Here is a 21,122-nt window from a genome sequence, read left to right as displayed (position 1 = left end):
GGAAGGCAGAGAGCTTTTTCTGTACCTTCATTTGGGGCACATAGACCAACTCCAGTATGGAATTACCTGGATTTCCACGGGCTCCTCTGAACCAGTGTGTATACTGTTAGTACTTGGATAAACTGAACTATGATCAAAACCCTGCACAGTCTACAGAACCCACACCCAAACTCTTTGTCAATTTGTCTGTTTTGGTAATACTTGATGCCGCAAACTGAAACTTTCAAGGCAGTTTAATTCATGTCAAAATTATGAAAGACAATTTATAATGGTGCCCAACAGTGCCCAAGGCAATTGAAACTACAATACTGAAAGACAAACGAGCTGCAACATTTTAGTTAGGATTATCAAGAATATCCTCACATCTAGAAACTCTGAAAAATCTATAAAAAAGTAAAATTCTTAGCTCCTGGATTTCCATTTTTCTGCACAAGATTGTTTTGTAGGAAATTGTGGGAAAATCCAAGGTCAAGAATGCATGATGCTCTGCCCATAATGTCTGCTGCAAACCCAATCAATTCTGCATTGTTAACACAATAGGATCTTTCTTTCCTTTTGGAAATAAATTATATTCTTTATGTACACTTACATAGCCAAGACCCAAAGAAATTAAGGACAGACCAATGGCATCTGCAGTGATGACAGGATAAAGTCTTCTTTAGGTTGACGAGGACAAAGAAAATATTTACAAATATTATTAAACTTCCAAGAAAATAAGGAATGCAGTGATCAGAGATGAATAGCCAATCCTCCAGGGCCACAGCAGATAATGTAAAAGAAAATTGAATTAAAGGTTGTCAACATATTTTGGCACATATATGGGGCAGACAGCTACCCCAGAGGAACACAGTTCTCTGATGAATGGAAATGGAACTTTTGAGGTGAGTGGCTGATGGCTGAGTGGGATCCCACTGTGCTTGGTATCACAGGTATCAAATTAGAACAGTTGCAATATATTTGACCTGTGAACAAGAGTCTACATTACATGAGGAATGTGGGCCTCTTGCCAGAGCATTTGCTCTCTAGCCAGGAGTGCAGGTGCTTTTACTTGTGCAAAGGTACACAATGCTAAAATGGCTTAATTGCCAAACTTGATTTGTCTTTCAGTTTTAACTTACTGGCAGTTGCTAATGAAAGTTATCTTGTACCACATCAACATTAATGAGCTTTGGCACTACACTCCCAAATGTGATTGTAAAAATCCTGCTTCTGCCACTTGTTGTGTTACTGCTTGTTCAGGGGCCTCTCTGTCTTGCTTTGCTGTACCATGTAGTCATGTCCTTTTTGACTATGAGTCATTACAGTTAGTCAGGCATTTGGTCAAACTCCCATTTCAGTTTAAATCAACTTCAGTTTAGATTTGAGTAGCTTCATCATGGGAGGGTTCCCATTATCTTGTTAAATTTCTGACTTCAGATCTTAGGGGACAAAGCTGAGAGATCAACACTGGTGTTTACCCATTAGTCAGCTTGAAGTTTTGCTCACTCTTCATACGCAGGTTTGGCAGAGATATAGAGACACCACACAAAGAAGATAAAACCCACTGCAATCCTCCACCTCACTAGGGGGAGGCAAAAGAATTATTTGAACACTTAAAAGTAAAAAAAACTGCTAAATGTGTTTGGTCTCTAGCAGTAAATTTGATCAACAAAATGTCTTCATGTGTTCCTTTCCCAGGCTCTGTGTTAATGCTGACACTGACAACAGCTTGTGATGAATGGGCTCGGAGGGGGGATTGGGGATAGCTGCAGGTCCTGCAGGGCTCCTCTGCCCTCTGTACATCCACTACCCAACAACGCTATACTCTTTGCTGGGAAGCCTAAAATTGCAAAAGCCATCTGTGATTGGCTACTTTTTGGGTTCGATTTTTTTGCCTCCTGCCCCCTCTACCATCCAATGCTTAGAAGCTCCTGATTCCCTCCTTCTGAAGCAGCTTCCACAGATTACCTCTAAACTGGAGTGGTCTTGTGTTCAGGGGGCTGGTCCTTTCCTGCCTGACCCTTCATTATCTCACCATCGTGCACTTGCTTATGTCACACTCCAGGAAACTGGCCCACGACTACGGTGATGCCTCCACATCACAAATATCTCCATGTAAAAGATGTGTTCAGTCTTCACAGCCTAAACAGTGACCTGTTCTTACACCAGGGTTTCACTAGGAACTTAGAGCTGCTTCAGAATTGTCATCTAGATTGCCTGTTTAGGGATGCCTTGACAGCTTGCTATGTCTCTGCTAACTTGATCAGAAATTCTGAAATTCAGAGGAGATAAGATCAAAAGATCAGTGCAGTCTACTACAGAGACAGTAATTTAGGTTTGCTTGCCCAGCAAGCCTGTGACATATAACCATGGCACTAAGTTTATCTTCCTAGTCTTGACCAGATTTCAATGGGATAGTAATGTTTGACTTCAGGTAAACTAGAAAGCTTAATTAAAATCTATGTTTCTCTTCAGATGATAACATATTCATTTCCAAATGAGTACTTCGAAAACCCCGTCAGCCCTGTTTAAGTTTATGGCTAAAGAGAAATAAAATTTAAGTTCCTAACATTATAAAATAATAAAAATAAAACGTCAATTTCCCCAGTCTATAATTTCATCTGAAATGTATAGGTATTTCAAAAATAAAATACATTTGAATTTTTCAATAATTTTAAGCTGTGTATTTAACATGTTTTGTGCAAGGATAAAAACAGACATGGGAACTGACAGCAAATAATGATTACAGATGTGCAAGAAAAGTTGCATTAGCTACAAATTATGGGAATGTACTCATGTTCACCTGCAAACCTGATATGGCTGACAAGTAGCCAGAGCTGGTTTTGCTCCTTCTCTGACACCACCAGGAAGAGACTGGTGGTGTCAGAGACCCAGCAGAAGGTCTAGCTCACAGGGCTCGCTTTCACCTCCACACAGTATAGGGGAAATCAAGCCCTTTGCTGCTTTAACAGTGTTTGGAGCTAATGGACTTCTTTCAATTTCCTGGTAAATGGCAGCCTGCAAGAACTATATGGTGTGACAGGATGTGGGTGCCTTAGTTTTATCTCCATTTTGCAGAGCACTGGTCTATAAGTAGCAAAAACAGCTCTCAGCTTGCATTGTGAGCAAGCACCTTCCCAGTCCCAGGAAGGCTGCCTGTCAACCCACAAATGAGTGAACTTCCTCACTAAGGTGAACTGCAGCAATGTACAAAAACATTAACACTTCAGCCTACATTGTTAGAAGACACAGAATTTTGCAAAACTGAAGTACCAGAAAGTGTAGCTGCCCTAATGACTCATTTTTCATTTTTAGCGTGCTGTTTTAACTACAAAGCACTACACAGGCAACCACCACAATGGCACAAACCTCACAGTGCATTACACTATGAGACAGCTAATATCTAAGAAATAAGACTGTAGTTTACCTTCTATGAGCATTACACAGAATATCCAGTGACTGTCCTGGACTAGGATGATCCAACTTGCCTAGCACAAACATCCAAAGTACTTTTTCCTTTTATGATTCTGCTATGACTATTTCAAGTATTCTTTAATTACTGAAATTTCATTGATCTAAGGTCCAAAGATGACTTCTATAGTGCACTGAGTACCTCCACCATAGCAACTGATCCTTAGGCAGCTGTTTTTTATTTCTATTGAAAGTTCATATTCATAAGTCCTTCAAGAAATGTTGTGTGAATTGCACAACATTCAGCTCTGAAGCTTACTTTATAAGGACAACACTTATAAGCTTTATGAAGAGTTCTTTCCTAAAAGAAATCTTATGTTAGCATCACTTCAGGTGGATTTCCAGCTTCAGAATACCTCTGGTACCTGTACAAACACTCATAACCCAGCTTTTTTTTTTTTCTTCTGCCTTTACTGCTCCCTCTCCATTTGGGCTCAGGCACACACTTGCACAGTGTGTTGTCACAATGTCCTTGCAGGTTCTAGGAGTTCAGTTTATGTTTGCATATTTTCTTCCCAGACATTCTAAAATCCCTTCTCCTAGAGCTAACTTTTAAACACTTGTCCAAGAGAAGACTAGTGCTGATATTCCACAGAAATAGCTCTGGGGATTTCAGAAATGTAACTTATACTGCTTAAATTATACCCAGAAGATAGCATATATATTTGAAATACATCACATTTATGCAACATACTTGCATCTTTCATTCTCTAATACCAAGTGTGCATATATTTTTATAAGACTGGTTTCAAGTACCTATTTTTAAGGTAAAGCTCTTCATGGTACATCTTTGCCAAGGTCTTAAACTGTGCAAGAAGTCCTTTTGTTAGGTATACTGGGAGCTTGATACTACTGAATAAATCAACTCTGTTTCTTTGCATGCCCTTTTTCCAGTCTAACTTAATGGTATTTGCAGAGAGATTCTACATATGTGTTTCTTTTCTACCTTATAATTCTTATGAATTTTTTTATTTCATAGTTTGCACTATTAAGCTTTTGAAAAATATTCCTATTAATACAATTTCTCTAATTTACATAAAAACCCCAAATAATTCTTTCTGTCTGATTAACAGAATTACAAAAATTTAAAAAGAGCAAAAAAAATTAGCTGACTTCAGTAAAGTTGGCCTGATAGACAGATAGTAAATGACATTTAAAAGAAATACAGAAAAGTAATTCTGTTTAATGATTAATCTGCTGACAGTACAAAGGTAGTGCAATGGACCTGGACATGTCCTTGAAATGCCTCTGGCCTTTGTAAGTCAAGAAAGTGGTCAGAATTGGTTTTTGCAGAAGGTGAACAAGCCCTGTATGTCCAGAGAATCCTTTGAACCCCCAGACCCGGAGAATCTGTCCTGTATGATGTTTAAAACTTTTTTTTTTCTGTAACATGCAGATGACAACTGTCTGAGTTGAGAAACTAAGGAATCTTTTCAACTTCCTCTATTTTCCTCATAGCAAGGTTTCACCTACGAAGAAGGCACAAGCTGGGCTAGTGCTCACCAATTGGGTCATTACATTAATAAATTCATCAAAAGTAATATTAAAAATATGCACCAGTAAGATTGCAAACACTGGACGCTTAAATAATATAAAATCTAATTATTTTTAGCAAAGAGTCATCAAATGAAAGGCAAATGTTCCATAAAGATAGTGAGCAGAGAGACCAAGACAGGATCTGTTTGAAATCAAACTGGTTTCTCCTCCAGCAACTGCATTGTGAAGCATCTAGATGGAATCTGTGGTCAAGAAACATTCAACATTTCAAATACTCAGCATCACACACTGTCAGTCATTCCCAGCTTTCCTTATTACAAGTGAAATCTCCTGTCCCTGTATGAAAAGGAGTCACAGGGATTTGGTTTTGAGCTAAAAGCTTTGAAGCACTGTTTGTTCTGAAATGTGGCATCACAATGAATTTTGTGACAGATCATTTCCCTAATGATAACATTTCCTATAGTGAGACTTCTCATCTGCCTTTATGACTGCACCAACACTGCAACCACATGCACTCTGCAACACCTTCCACCTCCGGTGAAAACACTATTGTATGTCCACAGATTGAAACAGGACTCAAAATGTGTCACTCTGACCTAAGACATGGGGTTAGGACTTTGCACCACCAGCACAGCTGATCTGTTTTGATTTGGGGGTTGTATTTCTTTTACAAAAGTTACAGATGGTAACTTTTATAACAATCTGCCTCTCTAAAACCTATCATGATGATCATGTTAATTCTCATTTGCATTTGCCTCCTGCAAGTGCCACAATGATTCCAGATCATAAAATTAAATGCAGCTGTTAAACATACTGAGCCCTGCTGCAAAATTATTAGTGCATTATTGTAATTTCTCTGTTCTTGATTTACTCTTGCTTATGCTCCAGAGCATTTGAAAAGTGCCACCCTCTGATCTGACCCAGCTCTCCAAGAAATCCTTTTTATCTGTGCTTCAATTTGATATCCCTGCCTGGAAGTAGGCAGAAAGTGTCTTTTGAAGCTGACAGCAATCCTCTCCCAGGAAGAAGGGTTAATGCCCTCGAGTCTTCCTGCAATAGTCTTTGCTGAATAGATTAAGTTCTTGTGTCCATCCTTTGGTTGGATGACAAATACTTTATGCAGAATGTTAGCCCAGGATTTCTGCAACTACCTCAGGTGATATACAGGCCTCCTACTGCTTTGCTAATTGACTAACAAGGTTCATTAAATGAATACTTTATTATGTACAATAATCAACATTATACTCTTGGGTTGGGTTGTTCAGTATGACTTTTTGCTGAGTTTGCTACAAAGTATGTGACTTCCTTCATGAAATAACAGTCACAACCAACCAACTTAAATGGTTGATTTAAAAAATGCTCCTTCTTTTTTTGCTTCTTACTCAGAAAAAGGCCCAGAGTATTTCTTTTTGTTCAACAGCTTTTCAAGTGACCTTTTAGAAATCGGTTATCTGGATCTGTTTCCATTTAACATGGATATAATAACTTTTCTTTGCTAAAGTATTCTAAGCTCTGCGGAACAGTAAGATATTTATGAAGGTGCACTGAAATCCATTTGTGAAGTAGAAATATGTTATATCAGCTCTACGAGGTGACAATCTGTTATGATGAACAGGTGTCCCAAGGGTCTTTTCTTTTGCATTTCCTTTAATAACTAATGTTTACCAGCACTTACTAAAACAAATATGTGGTCTGATTTCTGCAAACACTTACTTTTCCCTCTAATGACACAACTATTTTTCAGGGTAATACTGTAATAAAAAATGGTTTATTGGTCTTTTAAGGAGATTACATTTCTTTACCTAAAAAATGAAAATGACTGTCTCTGACATTATGTTTCACACACATATGTGTGTGAAATAATCAAGGTTCAGGTACATTCCTGAAAGCAGAAATCTACTTCAAGCCCTTCAGAATAACTGTATGTCTACTAATATACATAAAACCACATGCTATAAGAACTGGCATCTTGTTAATAATTTGGGAATCCTGAATGGTGGCTATGGAGTGGCTTGTGTGTCTAGTCCAATAATTATGTATTTTACTTTCACTATAAAAAATCCCATTGAAATAGGCTCAAATTTAAAGTAGTGAGTAACTCTTCTCTCTCAATGGTACAGATTTAAATAAATAAAATAGTCAAATCTTAGTAACACTGATTTTGAAGACAAGCTATATTATCGCAAACATAGTTTAAAAGTTTCTCCAGGTAAGAATTTTCAGAAGGGACACTACAATCATTTCAGTAGTGCAGCTCTAACCATTATTAAGATATGAATGAGATGCCTTCCTGACTGGAAAAATAATACATTTTTCATAATTAGATATTGCTTCTTCCTCTCTGTATTTATTCTGCACAATACCCTCACTCTCTAGAGAAGAGAGACATTCTCAGCTACTTTTCTGAACAAGAATTCCTCCCCCACACCCTTAAGAATTGCCTATAATCTTTCTTAGAGTGGAAGAATGACAGTATTCTGCCTACACTTCCTGGAGACTCTGCCTAGGCCTCTCTGTCTGCTTTTATCAAAATATCCATCAAAGGTCAGGTAACGTTCCATACTCATCTAAAGATGCTACCTATCTCGATTAATCAATTCAAGACTGTTAGTGCTTCTCCCTCAAAATGAATCAGATATAATCACTAAGAAAATGAAGTGCATTATTTCCATTACTGTTTCCAAGTGGGCTCAGAATTACAATCCTAGCAGATTCTAAAGCTTCTTCCACTGTGGCACACCAATCCAGCTCTTCCCTGGCTTTGGAGCTGGTGACAGGAGACAAGGGACTAGCAGCAAATCAGAGCTACTTAAAAAAATAAAAAAAGGGTAAAAATAAAATTAAAAAATAGGAAAGAGAATAAAAAAGAGAAAAGAGGAAAAAATGCTATCACTGAAGAAATAAGGGTTATAAGCCATTAGGTTTTCATCCTCTTTAGGCTAACATGAAATGGTGATCATGCCTTCAATACTTGGTTACTCCTTACATGAGAAAAATCCTCTGATTTTTTGGAGAAAAAAATTTTCCTTTTGTTTTAGCATCCAGACCACAGTTGCTACTAAAAGTTATCAATATGTCAGCACTTTCATTATAAGCCATTGTCAAAATGTCAAAAACCCCTCAGTGACATTGGTTGCTATCTCAGGCCTTGCAGTATGACATAGAGGCTTCCTAGCACTGTTCTGTGTCTTTGTCTCTCTGCCTCCTTCCAGCTGTTCCCCACTGCCACATCAGACCCAGCATCCAACCTCTTCTCTTAAAGAAACAGCTTCATCATCCTTTCTCTGATGCTTTGGGGCAGCAATACTTGTACCATCACATCCTGAGTTCCTGCCCCACAACATCAAGCTCCCCTCATTTGGCTTCACAATCTGACCAGAACTACTTTCTGAAGTTCTGAAGAACTTCCTTCCATGAAGACACTGATTGCATCCACCAACACTCTACAGATCTGGCATCAGCTGTAGATGAGACTTATTACTCTACCAATCATTGCAATGCTTTTCAAAGATTATCTTAAAGATCTGAAGTGATTTTGGAAAAGGATGTAGGGTTACAGTACCTGCTTCCTGCTACCTATGGTTGCTCATTATCACAAGAACAAGCTGCCATAACACACAGAGCTCAGATTTTACATGAAGATGATACTATTAAACAATTACACACATATTACACAATACAGCTCCATTCAAGGCTCTACCTATAGCTGTATCTTATGATCAACTACTGCATTAGCAAACAGAGCCATTCCAAACCCTTAGCACTTCACAAAAAAACCTTTTCACTCAAACTTGCAGCCATCTACAACCCAAATGTCATTATGACCCTGAAATCCAACAAAGCAAATAAAAAATAATCAATTTCACAAAAAAAACCCCAAAAACCAAAACAAACAAACAAAAAAACCAAAACAAACAAAAAAAACCCCCAACCAAACCTCTGTAGTACTCGATATTTTTAAAAATATTCTATACTGTAGTATGGATTCATGTCACACTTGAATTAGTTGCAGGCAATCCCTAGAGTCTATAGAGTGCACCATCTGATATTCAGGAAATGTGATTTTTTTTTCAGTTTAAATAAATCTCTTAGGTCAATTACAGGTCAAAATTAATTGCTTATTGTTATTACTATTTATGAGCATTTAGATATGAAAATGCTGAGTGCAACCTAATTTTTTTTTTAACTGAACTGAACAGAATGTGGTCCCTCTTTTTCATATCCAGATGCTGTTCATGTTAGTTCATCTCCTGCAAGTTGAGTAGCTGCTACAAGGATTGAGAATCAGAAGGGTGAGATTACATTCTCTCCCACACAGGACAGAGAACATGTGTATGTGTGTTGGTAACACATCATCTACACATTCTGTCGTTTGTTTACTGTATTTCAGTCACTGGTGAGAAAATGCAACATGTTAATGAAAGGATTAAACAGCTGGAGAAATTAACCATTGCAAATAGATTTAGTGCCTTTGTATGTGACCTGATTTTTTATTCTTTCTATATAGCAAGAGAGGAGCTTTTGAAGAGTGTAAATTTTTACCTGCAGCAATTTTATCATTAAATGTTGTTTTTCAGGAATACTTGTACCAGTTGTCATGTAAAAAAGTCATAAGAGAAAAATGTGATACCTATAATACATGGACCTATGTAGGACAGTGTATTTTAGATCCTGGGAATAATCTATCCAGTTGCATGATGCTTTGAAGAAGATGTATGACCCTTTCTCAGAAAAGGAAATAAATAGCACAGGGGATTATGCAAGTTCTTTGGCTGGGTACATATGCTACTATTACTTTTTCCATTATCTGTCTTTCCTCGTGCCTCTGTACTACTTTTTAAGAAATATCCGTGCTGTCCAGAACCAGATCAGAAGTCCTTTGAGGACAAGATCATGTTTGATCCTAGGTTTCTACAGCACCTGGCCCAATAAGAACACTTGATCATGACTGTGCCATTTGCCCTAATGTAGACACATATCAGACAGTCAGTCACACACACACAGAGGAGCAGCTCCTTCCTGACTTTCCAAGTATTCAGTATTCACAACTTCGTAAAAAGTTTCAGAAAATATTAACATGCAGCTGTACACTACAATTTTTTCATGTTCTCAGCGACCAACACATGGAAGTCTTCTGAAAATCTGATCATTTTCTTCTATGTAAAAACAGTTCCCAAGTGTTTTGGAGCTTATAGTCAAAACCAGGGATGTCTCCCCCAAACAGTTTTCTCTGGGCAGCTAATAGGAAATCAGAACTTGGAGTTTGAAGACCCTCAGTAGGTTAAAAAAAAAATAAAAATCCTGTAAGACAATTGGAAGCCTTTTCAGAATTTCCACTCATGTCACTGCTAGGTGAAACTCAGGTAAGCAGTAATTCTGTTGTGAAGAGAAACAGAGAGCATCAGCTGCAGAGAGAGAAGTCAAAAATGGCATCTCTGACATGGTCTATGTTAAATATCTTCATTGCTCAGTGAAGAGTGTGTTTTTTAGAAGCTGTGGTTTGCAAGCAATCCTTCCCTTGCCATTTAAGGCACCCTCCTGCAATGATGACACACTTGTTGACATCTCTGAGGCTGAATCACTTCCATGTTGTAAATGGTTCTCTTCCCAATATTAATACAAAAACTTCAACCAGCTATGGCACCAAACACTTGCCTGTTTATTCAGGGCAGTGCAAAACTGCATCTTAGCAGGCCCTTAAGCACGGCATTAATTACAGCAGGAAGACAAATGCAGCTGTCACTTTTTTATTAGCTTTTGGAATAATCTGATCCACAAATTTTGGAATTTTTGGGTGACCTTTTCTTCTGAATTCTTGTATGATTCCTAATTAACTTAATACATCCCGTGTTGATTCAAAAGGCATCTGTAGGTGAGTTCCATAAATCATATGCCTCTATAAATAATATCTTACTACATATTTCATCACTTCAAAGGCCTCATGGTCAAACTGACCAATCTTCAGAAAAGCATAAAGTGCTAAACTTGGAACTCCAAAGATCACTGGATTTAATGCAAGTTTCACCTCTGAGTATTACAAAACCTTGATCCATTACTGTCAAGGATAAATTACTCTTTATAGATTTCACATTCATTTCCTTGAACTGTCTCCCTTGTATTCAGCACAATTCCTCTGTAAGCTTTCATAACTGTAGGTATGGAAGTTGACAGTGCGTTAAGCTATTATTATTCCTAACTTTTTCTAAGAGTAAGAGTAATGAATGTCTCTCAGAAACATATAATTTTAAGTCATTTTATCAGCAGACTTGGAGAGCAAAATCAGAAATGCTACTAATGTCTACTAATGCATATTTCTTTCTGCTCTTTCACATCTTTCCCTCCAACTTCAACCACATTTCTTACTTCAGACTAACACACTAGACTGCAGGTGTGTGGAGGATGTAGAAAGGTCTTTCACTTCTGTTGAGGCAGCACAGTTGAGCACAGAAGCACTAATGAAGCTGCAAGCAAAGTCAAGCTTTTTTGTGTACTTAGTAGGCAGTCTGGAGCATCACAAATGTTATACTTCCACTCACTCAGATACATTGCACAAGCCTGCACATTCACACATGGTGTTTTGGGATGAGGGAGGTTGTATACTGCACACAAGAGATGCAGGGCAGTAATATCTTACTGCCATCAGGGACCAAGGAAAAAAAATCCACGTAATTTTAAATATATATGCTTCATCATTTAAATCCTTCCAAGAATGTGTGAAATGAATAAAGAAATCCTCAAGATACTTTATCCAAAACTCATTAAAAACGAAAGATTTCTCTAAGGTGTACGCACAAGTGATTCTGCATTCATTTTAGACATCAAAGGTCTATCTAGAGAAGATTACCTGAACTGCTGCAGAAGCAACATTGGTCATCTTTCCTTTGATTATGTGAGTGTACGATTTTAAATCATCTGCTAACAGGCCTACTGTTAAATTTACCCTTAAGTGTGGAGGATACTTTATAACATGAAGCCTTTTGCAGCTATGGTCTGCTAAGCACACCTTGTCGTCTCATCCACAGACACAGGAAGTAAAAAACTCGCAGTCCTGTTCTTGTGTGCAGTCCTGTTCCTGTGTCTCACAAGATCTCGTTAAACAACTTCAGCTATTTCATCCAATATTGGCTAAAATAGAGACTACAGTTGATGTGATGATGTTTTACAGAATTTCAGATTTGCTGAAGTTAAGCACAGTGTGGGTTGTTCTTACTCAGCGCTAAAGTATCAGCTCCCCATTGACAACACCTGTGCTTTAGGACTGAGAACAAGGTAGAACTTTATGCACAAATCATTTGCTTCATACTTTTGTTTTCTTTGCTCAGATACACTATCCTAAATACTCTAATGCACAGTCAGGTTCTTCAGATTAATTGGTGGTAGTTTACATGTTGCAAGACAGGCATAGCTGTAAATATTTGAGGAATTAGGACTCCACACTTTTTAACAAGGTAAGTCTTACTATCTTCAACTGACAGATGATGAAACTGAGGTCTGGAGAAATGAAAACACCTTAAAACTTCACACCAGGAGTTTCTGAGACAGGCTAGACTGCAGCTGACTTCTGTCTCTTAAATCTTATTCTAGAAACCGGACTATGCTTTGCCATTTATCATACCTTATTTTCCATATTCATAGTCTTAACTCACAAGCCTATAGAAACAGTTCAAGGCCTAATACTACCTTAAATATTCCATTCACGTTTTCTGCAACGTATATGATTACCTGGAAAGGCATCACTAGCCCTATATTTTTAATACCATCTGAGCCGAGGTTCTGTGTTATACTATATTTCCCTGAGTGTAAAATCTTTCAACTCATATAGGACATATATGCTTCATTTAATGAACTACTATTTCCTTATATATTGTACAAAAAGCTTCATTGTATGGCTTCATTTTTCTATTAGACAGCTAACTTGATTATTTCTCTTACTGTCAGGAAAAGAATCTATTTCAAAAGGCAATTAAAAATATTGCTCCATGGAGCCCACATTTTTGCAATAACAAAAAAGTCATTCATGCACTACAAAAGATACCTCTAGAGCTCTGTGCAGGGCACTGGGATTATGAATGAAGAACAGATAGATTGTAAGAGAAGTCTTTGAAACTAGAGAATAGAAACCTAAGCAAGCAGGCTAGCCGAGAAGGCACTGACACAGAGGGAATAACTGGAAGAACAGTACTGCAAAGTAGTGGTATGAAAGAAGTGGATCCTGTTAGCTATACAACACTATGGATAATATAAGCTAGCACTGAAGTGCTCACAGCTAGTTTCTGAAATCTTGGCATTGAAGGCCCCAAACTGCTTTACTTGAAAGGGAAAAAAGTCAGGAAATAGATAAAATGCTGTAACAGTTACTGAAACACCAGTGAAAAAGATCTGTTTGCAAGTGTATGGATAGGCTGGAAATACATCAGGACGCACAGTCTGAAAGAACAGTCAAGTTGCAGTGAAATAAACAACTTTCGTAACTCTATCTGTTATTTTAATCTTGATATTTACAGGAGGAAGTCAGAGTTTTGCCACTCTTCAGACTTTTTATCATTTTTTTGCACAGAAGTGCCTCAGGGCCTAAACTGAACTTTGAAGAAAGCCAACTACTTCCTCCAAAACATATTGGATGTATTTCATAAGTTTGTCTGAAAGAAATAACTGCATGATTTCTAGTTATATATGATCAAAGATAAATCAACGTGAGCAACAGACATCTCTGCATGATGCAGAAAGCAGCGGAGCTCAGAGACACTCGCTGTCTCCCAGGCAGGACTGGTAGCCACAGCCCCAGCAGCCACCTCAAAAGGCCTGTCTGTTCCGAGCAGGGCACAAATACACAGCCCAGCTCTAAGCCATTACACTCCTGTAACACACGTGCTCTTGCTAGGCTTTCAAAGGAACTCACAGCCACAAAGAGCTGAACTCACACTAGCCAGCCGTGCCCAGCACATCACGCCTTCCTGCAGCGCCTCTCATTACTTTGCTGGCTCGTGTTGCAGCTCTGCATCTGCAGAGAGCCACCCCCGTGCTGTGCTCTCACACCCATGGCTCTCACCCCCGGCACTGACAGCACAGTGGTAACAGCACCCAAAGGAAGGGCAGTGACAGTGGCAAGACTTGGGGCAAGTCTGCACTGCACGGGACAACACAGAGACATTTGAGCCAACTAAAGGAGGTGGTTGACTGAGCACGAAGAGAAGTCAAGCCATGACAGCAGAGAATTCACTGTGGGTTAATTTGCTCTGCCTTCCTGGTGGGCCAGATGCATGCTTATGAATATTAACTCTTAAAACTAGATCAAGAATGTAAACAGAGGACAGAACATTTTCGTGGCCTGCTGTTCTCCTTTCCTGGCTCCCAGCATGGTACAGTGTATACCACGAGGCAGCTACACAGCAAAAGAAAACAGAAGAATTTTTAGGCAGCATATACAATGCATTCACAATTTCACTGTGGAAACTGCTACTTGTTCGATGCATACACATGCTCCCAGGCTGGCAGGCAGTTCTGCAGATAGGTTATGAGAGTCAGAAAAACAGAGTTTGATTCCTGATAGTAGATAAACTTTGAAAAGTCATTTCATCCTGTTTCCTCCTCCCACTTCTTCTGTCTTATCTCACCATGTAGTGTTTCTAACACTCTTTCTGTTGATTTGTTCTTCAGAACCAAAATATATAAACATAAGTTCACCATATTGAAACTAAAGGAAGTGTTTCCAAATACCATGCCACCAAGAGCTGGATTTTCTTTAGAACTGGTCTCTGCATGGCAGTTTTTTATTTGTAAAAGTTTCTTAGTATATGAATATAGAGGTGTGAGTGGACACAAAATGACTAGAAAATGTCTTTTCCATACTATGTAAGAAAGACCCATTAGTCCAGAACCAATGTCTGCATCAACAGATATACCTATACCACACTAACAACCCAGCAATCTGCTTGTTATATTTGTGCAGGTCTAGGTAAACGGATAAAGAAAATCACATGTTTAGTCCAGAAACCACGTAGCTCAGCTAGAGTGCTGCTGAGCTCCGATGAACTTGTGTCCTGCCCACGGCTTAGGTATGACACCATAATGAAACTAAACAGCTTCCAGTTTAGAAGTTGCTTGTGTCTGGTCAGCCCAGGAAGCAAAAGGAACTGCTGCCATCTGTGCGTGCACAAACGCTGTCACAGCTGATTGTGAATAAAGTTTTGGAACAGTGCAAGATGTGTAAAGCAGGCAATTTGTTCCAAATGATTAAGAGGTCCCTGAGTGCAGGACTCTGGGGTTTGCATTTTAAAAGCCCCTAAATGCACCACTACAAAAAAAAAGAACAGTCCTAAACAGAACCTGCAGTGGGGCATCCGTAAGAGGACAATATAAGAGCTGATGCTCTAAAGTTTTCACTTCATTTCCTTCTATCTTAATATACATCTTCCTGCTAGAGCAATTTCCCTTATCCTTTATACTGCACATAAAATGAACCTGTATTACTAAGTTTCTCTTCTTAAAAATTAGGTCTGCCAAACTCTTTCCAAGGGTATAGACCAATCTGTGAGAAAGACTTTCACAGAAAATCAAGGCCATAGGATGAGCTATGCTGATGTCTGTGCAAAGAAAACATAACACTTCCAACTGGAAACCTCCACAGCTGTTGGGCATGGAGACTGTAAAACCAGATTTCACTTGTAAGCTGGTTTTGGCTGGGGTAGAGTTAATTTTCTTCACATTATCTAGCATGGGGCTGTTTTGGATTTGTGATGAAAAACAGGGTTAATAATCCAGGGAAGTTTTCCATATTGCTGAGAGGCACTTACACATTCAAGGCCTTTTCTGCTTCTCACACCACCCCACAAGAGAGGAGGGTGCACAACGATCTGGGAGAGGAAACAGGTGGGACAGGTGACCCCAACTGACCAAAGTACCATACCATATGATATCATACTCAGTATATAGAGCCAGGGAAAGAAAGAAAGAGGAAGTAGGGACATTTGGAGTGATGGCTTTTGTGTTCCCAAGTAACCATTACGCATGATGAGCCCTGCTTTCCTGGAGATGGTTGAACACCTGCCTGCCCAGGGGAAGCAGTGAAATAATTTCTTCATTTTCTTCCCCTATTAAATGGTCTTTAACTCAACCCATGAATTTTCTCACTTTTAGCCTTCTGATTCTTTCCCCCATCCCACTGGGGCAGGGGAGTGAGCAAGAGGCTGTGTGGGGTTTAGTTGCCAGCTGGGGCCGAACCACAACAGCCCTCTTTGGCCCCCAGTATGGGTCTCAAAGGGTTTGAGATAATGATAGATTTGATTGGAATGTGTTAGATGGAATTTATAGCCATTATTGCTGTTTGGCTGCTTTGGGTAGGGCTCTTGCTCTTGCCCTGGGCTTGACTGTATGAGAGTCTGAGCTCATTAGTGGCTGCCTTTTGCTTGTTGTGCTGCTGATCACCTCGCCCTGCTCTTCCTGGGAACATTCCGATAGCAGCAGTGGTGATGCACAGGGACTGGCAGATGGTTGGGGCATGGCTGCTGTTTGTGCTGCTGCACTGGTCATGCTCCAGTGTGAACTCGAGTTGAAGGGACTGCAACTTGTGGATGAGTCCATGTGGGAGCAGGACATCCTGAAGATTCTGAGGGCCATGAATAAGTCCACGTACCAGAGCAGGTACATCTCAAAGCATTTGTGGCTATAAGTGTGCCACAGGAGGTCCACCTCTGAAGGCACTGTGGCCCAAGGATTTGCCCATGCTGCAGCAGACACACCTTGAAGCATGCTGTGCGTGAGGTCACACTGAGAGCACCTCAAACCACGTGGCCATGGATAAGCCCACAACAGAGCAGGAACATCCGTGGAGGTGCTGCAGCCAGGGCTAAGACCGTGTTGGGCACATTTACTTCTGAAGAGAGGGTGGCTGTGAGTAAGGCCACACTGGAGCAGGTCTATCTCTGAAGGCACTGTGGCCCATGGATTGGGCCATGGTGGAACAGGTGCACCCCCAAAGCAGCTGTGGCTGTGGATAAATCCATGCAACAGCAGCTGTCCCCCTGAAAAGACTGTGGATCATATACAGGGCTACATTTGGAGCAGGTACAACCCTGAGGGACTGTTTATTCAACAGATAAGTTGAAGTTGGACCGAGGGCAAGGGGAGGAGTTCATTGCAATGCTAAACCTGGTAGGGAGTGGGGTAGAGATTGTAATAGAAATACACTTAAATTGTTGTAACCCCTGATTCAAGTTGCATATTATAGGAATTGTATATATATATATATATATATATAAAATATATATCAAATGTATGTAATATAAGAGAAACTACCCAAATCAGTGGAGGAGAAGCCTTACAAGAAGCAGAGCAAGTGCAGCAGGGACCAGACCAAAACTGACTTTGGCACCCAATAACCATGCAACAAACCACCTCTCCTGTCCTGAGTGACCACCACAACATGGAGCCCAAAGTCATGGACTAAATGAACTCGATGGACATGTTGTGGACATTTTATGAACATTTGGCAGGGGTAGCCAATAGCCTAAGTGAATAATATCTGTGTATTATATCAAAGGGTGGGAAGTCAGGTGGTTGTTAATGTGGTTGTACTGGATAGTGCGGGACATAAATGGTACAGAATAAAGAAGAAATCTCTGTATTACCAACACAGTTTTGAGCACAAATCCAAATCAAAGTCCCATAGTAGCTACTACGACAAAAATTAATGCTATCCCAGACAAAAGCAGCACAGTCTGACTGCTGGAGCTTAGTACTTTTAACTTGGAAAATAAAAAAGTCACACTCAAAACTATCAAGCAATTATTTAGTTTCCTGACATAAAGGAAGTGGCTCAGGGGTTGGGTGAAGGCTTTTGAAAGCTGTCAAATTGCTAACACTTTTGTGGAGGAGGGTGGGAACCTGAAATAATGATCTAATGGAAAAAGTGCTTGTCCAGCAAGTATTTCTTTTTTCTGAATGGAAACTAAAGTGTTTTTCAAGCTTTTGTTGGTTTGGGTTGGGGTTTTTTGGTTTATTTTTCGTTGTTTTTGGATTTTTTGGAGGGAGAGGTTATTGACATTGGTCATTTCTTGGGGTATTGGGGGTTTTTTAATTGAATTGGCTAAGGGTTTTTTGTTGTTTTGGGGTTTTTTTGCATAAACAGGCATTGACGAATTGTATCAGGTATGTTAGGATAACTTTCTTAATTGGGAAGTCATCCTAGATACTATAAAGTGTTATATTATCAAGCTTACACTAAAGATTTTAAGAACTACACATCTGGCAACTAAAGATTTTGATAAAGCTAGCTATTCCATGTAGACAGAAAGACTAACAGTGCACAAAACACTGATTAATTTAATGGGATGTTTCAGCAATGCAAATGTTTACAAGGACAGACTGAACTCCAAGTTTGGTGTTTATTAGTACCATATATTGGTATATATAGGTACATCCACAAGTAGCACTACACATCTGTTTCTTACCAGGATAATCAGTTGGATACTTAGTTTTTATTTGAGGGATTTACACAGTGAAAAGGCCTTTGTGCAGGCTATAGCTTAATTTGTTTGGTTTGGTTTAATGTATTTTGATGCTCTTAAAAGTGGCTTGGTGATTACAAGAAATAAGAGGTGTTTTATAGGATGTCTGAACTTGGGGAGGAAGTTGAACAATCTTAAAATTTCCCCTGCTAAGTTTTCAAAATCACTAGGTACAATAGGCCCTTGGAAAATAATTACTGTAATAACAAAAGAAGTCCTGATGCCCATCCTACACTTACAATCAAGTGCCTGAAAAGTGATTGCCATAAAACCAAAGACTATGCCACCGTTTCAAAATGCTGCTCCCCCATTAACAAACCCCTCCCCAGGAGACTGCCCAGCGTCCCACAGCTACAAGGCAAAGTAATCTGCACAGCAAATGAAGTACAATCTTTCTGTCACTCTGACAGGAGAAGCAACCTCTGTGCCAAACTACATGGTAAAAACAAGGTCTGTGATGTTGAGTACTTGATATTACTGCGGGAGACTTAATTGCTTCAAGTGTAGAAGAGAGGACTTAAAACTTAGCATTTCTTTGAGGCTCTTCTGTTTAGTAAATGTAGAGAGGAACTGGCTCTAGTTAGACTACTGTGTATGGACAGAAAAAATAACTATTACTTGAAATAAAATACTATTACCTGTCTATCCACCTTCCTGCCCTCTCTGTTAGCTGATATGTTGACTGACTGTGAAGGTGGCTGAGAGGGCAGACAGTAACCTGCCTTTTCTGGAGAAAAGGGAGCAGCAGGAAGTCTCAGAAAGACTTATAAAATGGAAAGTAGGACAGCAGATAAAAAAAAAAAGACAGGAAAAGAAAGAGATTTTGTTCTTTTCCTCTACAGTTCAGCATTCACTTGTTTTCTTATAATATCCAGCAGCTATCAACTAGATTTATTCAGTGTTGCCTCTCTTCAGAGACTTTGAAGGACAAGAGAGCTAATGCTCAGGCTTCAAATGCTCTTCTTAGCTGGTTATCAACTAAAGACAGATCATTTTGTTGCTTACATCAGTATAAACCTGGAGTTACTATAGTGACATGAGGATAGAAGGATGCATAAATTCAATGTATATGAAAAGAGATTTCAGCCCTGCATATAATTTACTGCCATTTCAGAAAATATATTTCAAACCACTTTTTAGGGTCAACATTACCCTAGAGAAAAGCCTTTGTGTCTGCCATCACCCATCCCCAATTACATCACTAGCTAAACTGATGGAAGTAAGAATGGAAGTAAGAACTGATATACGTAAGAATGCTGCATTTTCTTCAGAAGAAAATATTTTCTTAAACATAGATAAGTTTTTGTCTTTATATGAAGTATTACCTCAAGATTAATTGCTTTTCTTGCTACTAATATTATCTGTTGCATCTATCATGTTTTGCAAGATCATCCTCTTGGGCTCTATCTTTCTCTCATAAAAGTAAAAAAAGTGAAGCAACAAATTCACCTAGAGTGGGGAAATCAAACATTCTGAAGACTCTTTAAGGTGCAGTTTTTATAAAATAAATAAATAAATAAATGATGTCTATTTTACAAAATAAGTGATTTACCAATTGTAGAGATTAATTTACAACATTTAGATTTTTTTTTACTAACCCCACTGCAGTAAAAAAAAAAATCAAAATTTGAGGAACTATAAGCAGATTCTGAGATCAGGGAGTGGCTAACACTGATGGGAAGATTTTTTTCATGAAGGATTTAAGCACAGAAAACTAAGTCCTGCACCAGGAGATGAAACCAAACAAAGACTGTAATGAACAGGTTCACATAAGAGATCTAAATGCATTCTTTTTCAAATACAGCTACAAATTGGGTGATTTTTTTTAATGGTGCTCATAACTCTCACATATGACCACGCGGAAGACATTTTAGCCTAGCACATTATGCATTAACCTTCCTGATCTAGGTTCTGATACCATTGCATACAATTGTATTCTAATTTCTGAACCAAGATCTTATTTCTCCACTTTGCAAAGTTTTCCATTGGTTTTACATCTACAGAGGATACTCAGGGTTCAAAATGAGAGAAAGAAATATCAGTTGCTACCTACCTTTGAGAAAAGCATCCTGTCTCAGAAGTGCAACACCAAATGCTAAGAGTTTAAGCCACAAAAACATGGTTATTTCTGGAAATCAGGCGTATCCTTATGAAACAGCATGTGTCTCTCTCTGCAAAGCAAAATAAATGTTATCTGTCCGCAAAAGAATTTCTCCGCAAAACTTGAACCAAAAAGGAGAATAAGTAGGCACATACATTGCCTGCTTATCTGTGAAGGAGTTGCTTCCTTCTCTTACCCCAAACTAACCACCCGCAAACTCGCTGTGCAGTTTAGTGATGTCAGAGACAATTACTTCTTCAAAAAAACTTCTTTCAGTTTCCAGGAAGTCAAAAGGGTTTTTCTTAAGTTCCTGCAGTAATACTCAGCTTCCTTAATTCAAATTAAATAGATTGTTTTTAGCTATTTCTTCCTTTCTACTGAGGAGCTACACAAGACCTAACTTTTCAAAGGACTGGATTTAACAAAGTCATACTTTGTCTTCGTATTGCATACATTCACTGAGTCCCTTCTGTGTTATGGATGTTTCTTGAGATTTTTGTTGAGAGAAGGAGAAACTCAAACCATCAGGAAACAGAACATTTAAACTGACAACAAGGCCTTCATAAAAA

General features: G+C 38.9%; 1 protein-coding gene across 3 annotated transcripts in view; it reads right to left on the bottom strand.

Moving 5' to 3' along the window:
* The window catches only part of PTPRC (protein tyrosine phosphatase receptor type C), a 60,927-nt gene extending 40,135 nt beyond the window's left edge, over positions 1-20,792 (bottom strand). For all 3 annotated transcript variants that reach the window (XM_018079081.2, XM_018079082.2, XM_018079083.2), the window contains exons 1-2: positions 20,709-20,792; positions 20,506-20,623 (exon numbers count right to left, since the gene is read on the bottom strand). In XM_018079081.2, the coding sequence (XP_017934570.1) occupies positions 20,506-20,572 (67 nt within the window). In that variant the 5' untranslated portion in view covers positions 20,573-20,623; positions 20,709-20,792. The remainder of the gene's footprint in view (positions 1-20,505; positions 20,624-20,708) is intronic.
* Positions 20,793-21,122: the final 330 nt, after the last annotated feature.

Source organism: Manacus vitellinus, unplaced genomic scaffold (genome assembly GCF_001715985.3).
Source record: "Manacus vitellinus isolate BGI_N305 unplaced genomic scaffold, ASM171598v3 scaffold_44_pilon, whole genome shotgun sequence".
Classification (NCBI taxonomy): Eukaryota; Metazoa; Chordata; class Aves; order Passeriformes; family Pipridae; genus Manacus; species Manacus vitellinus.
The sequence above is the reverse complement of the archived record's forward strand: the minus strand, read 5'-3'. Positions and strand labels throughout refer to the sequence as shown.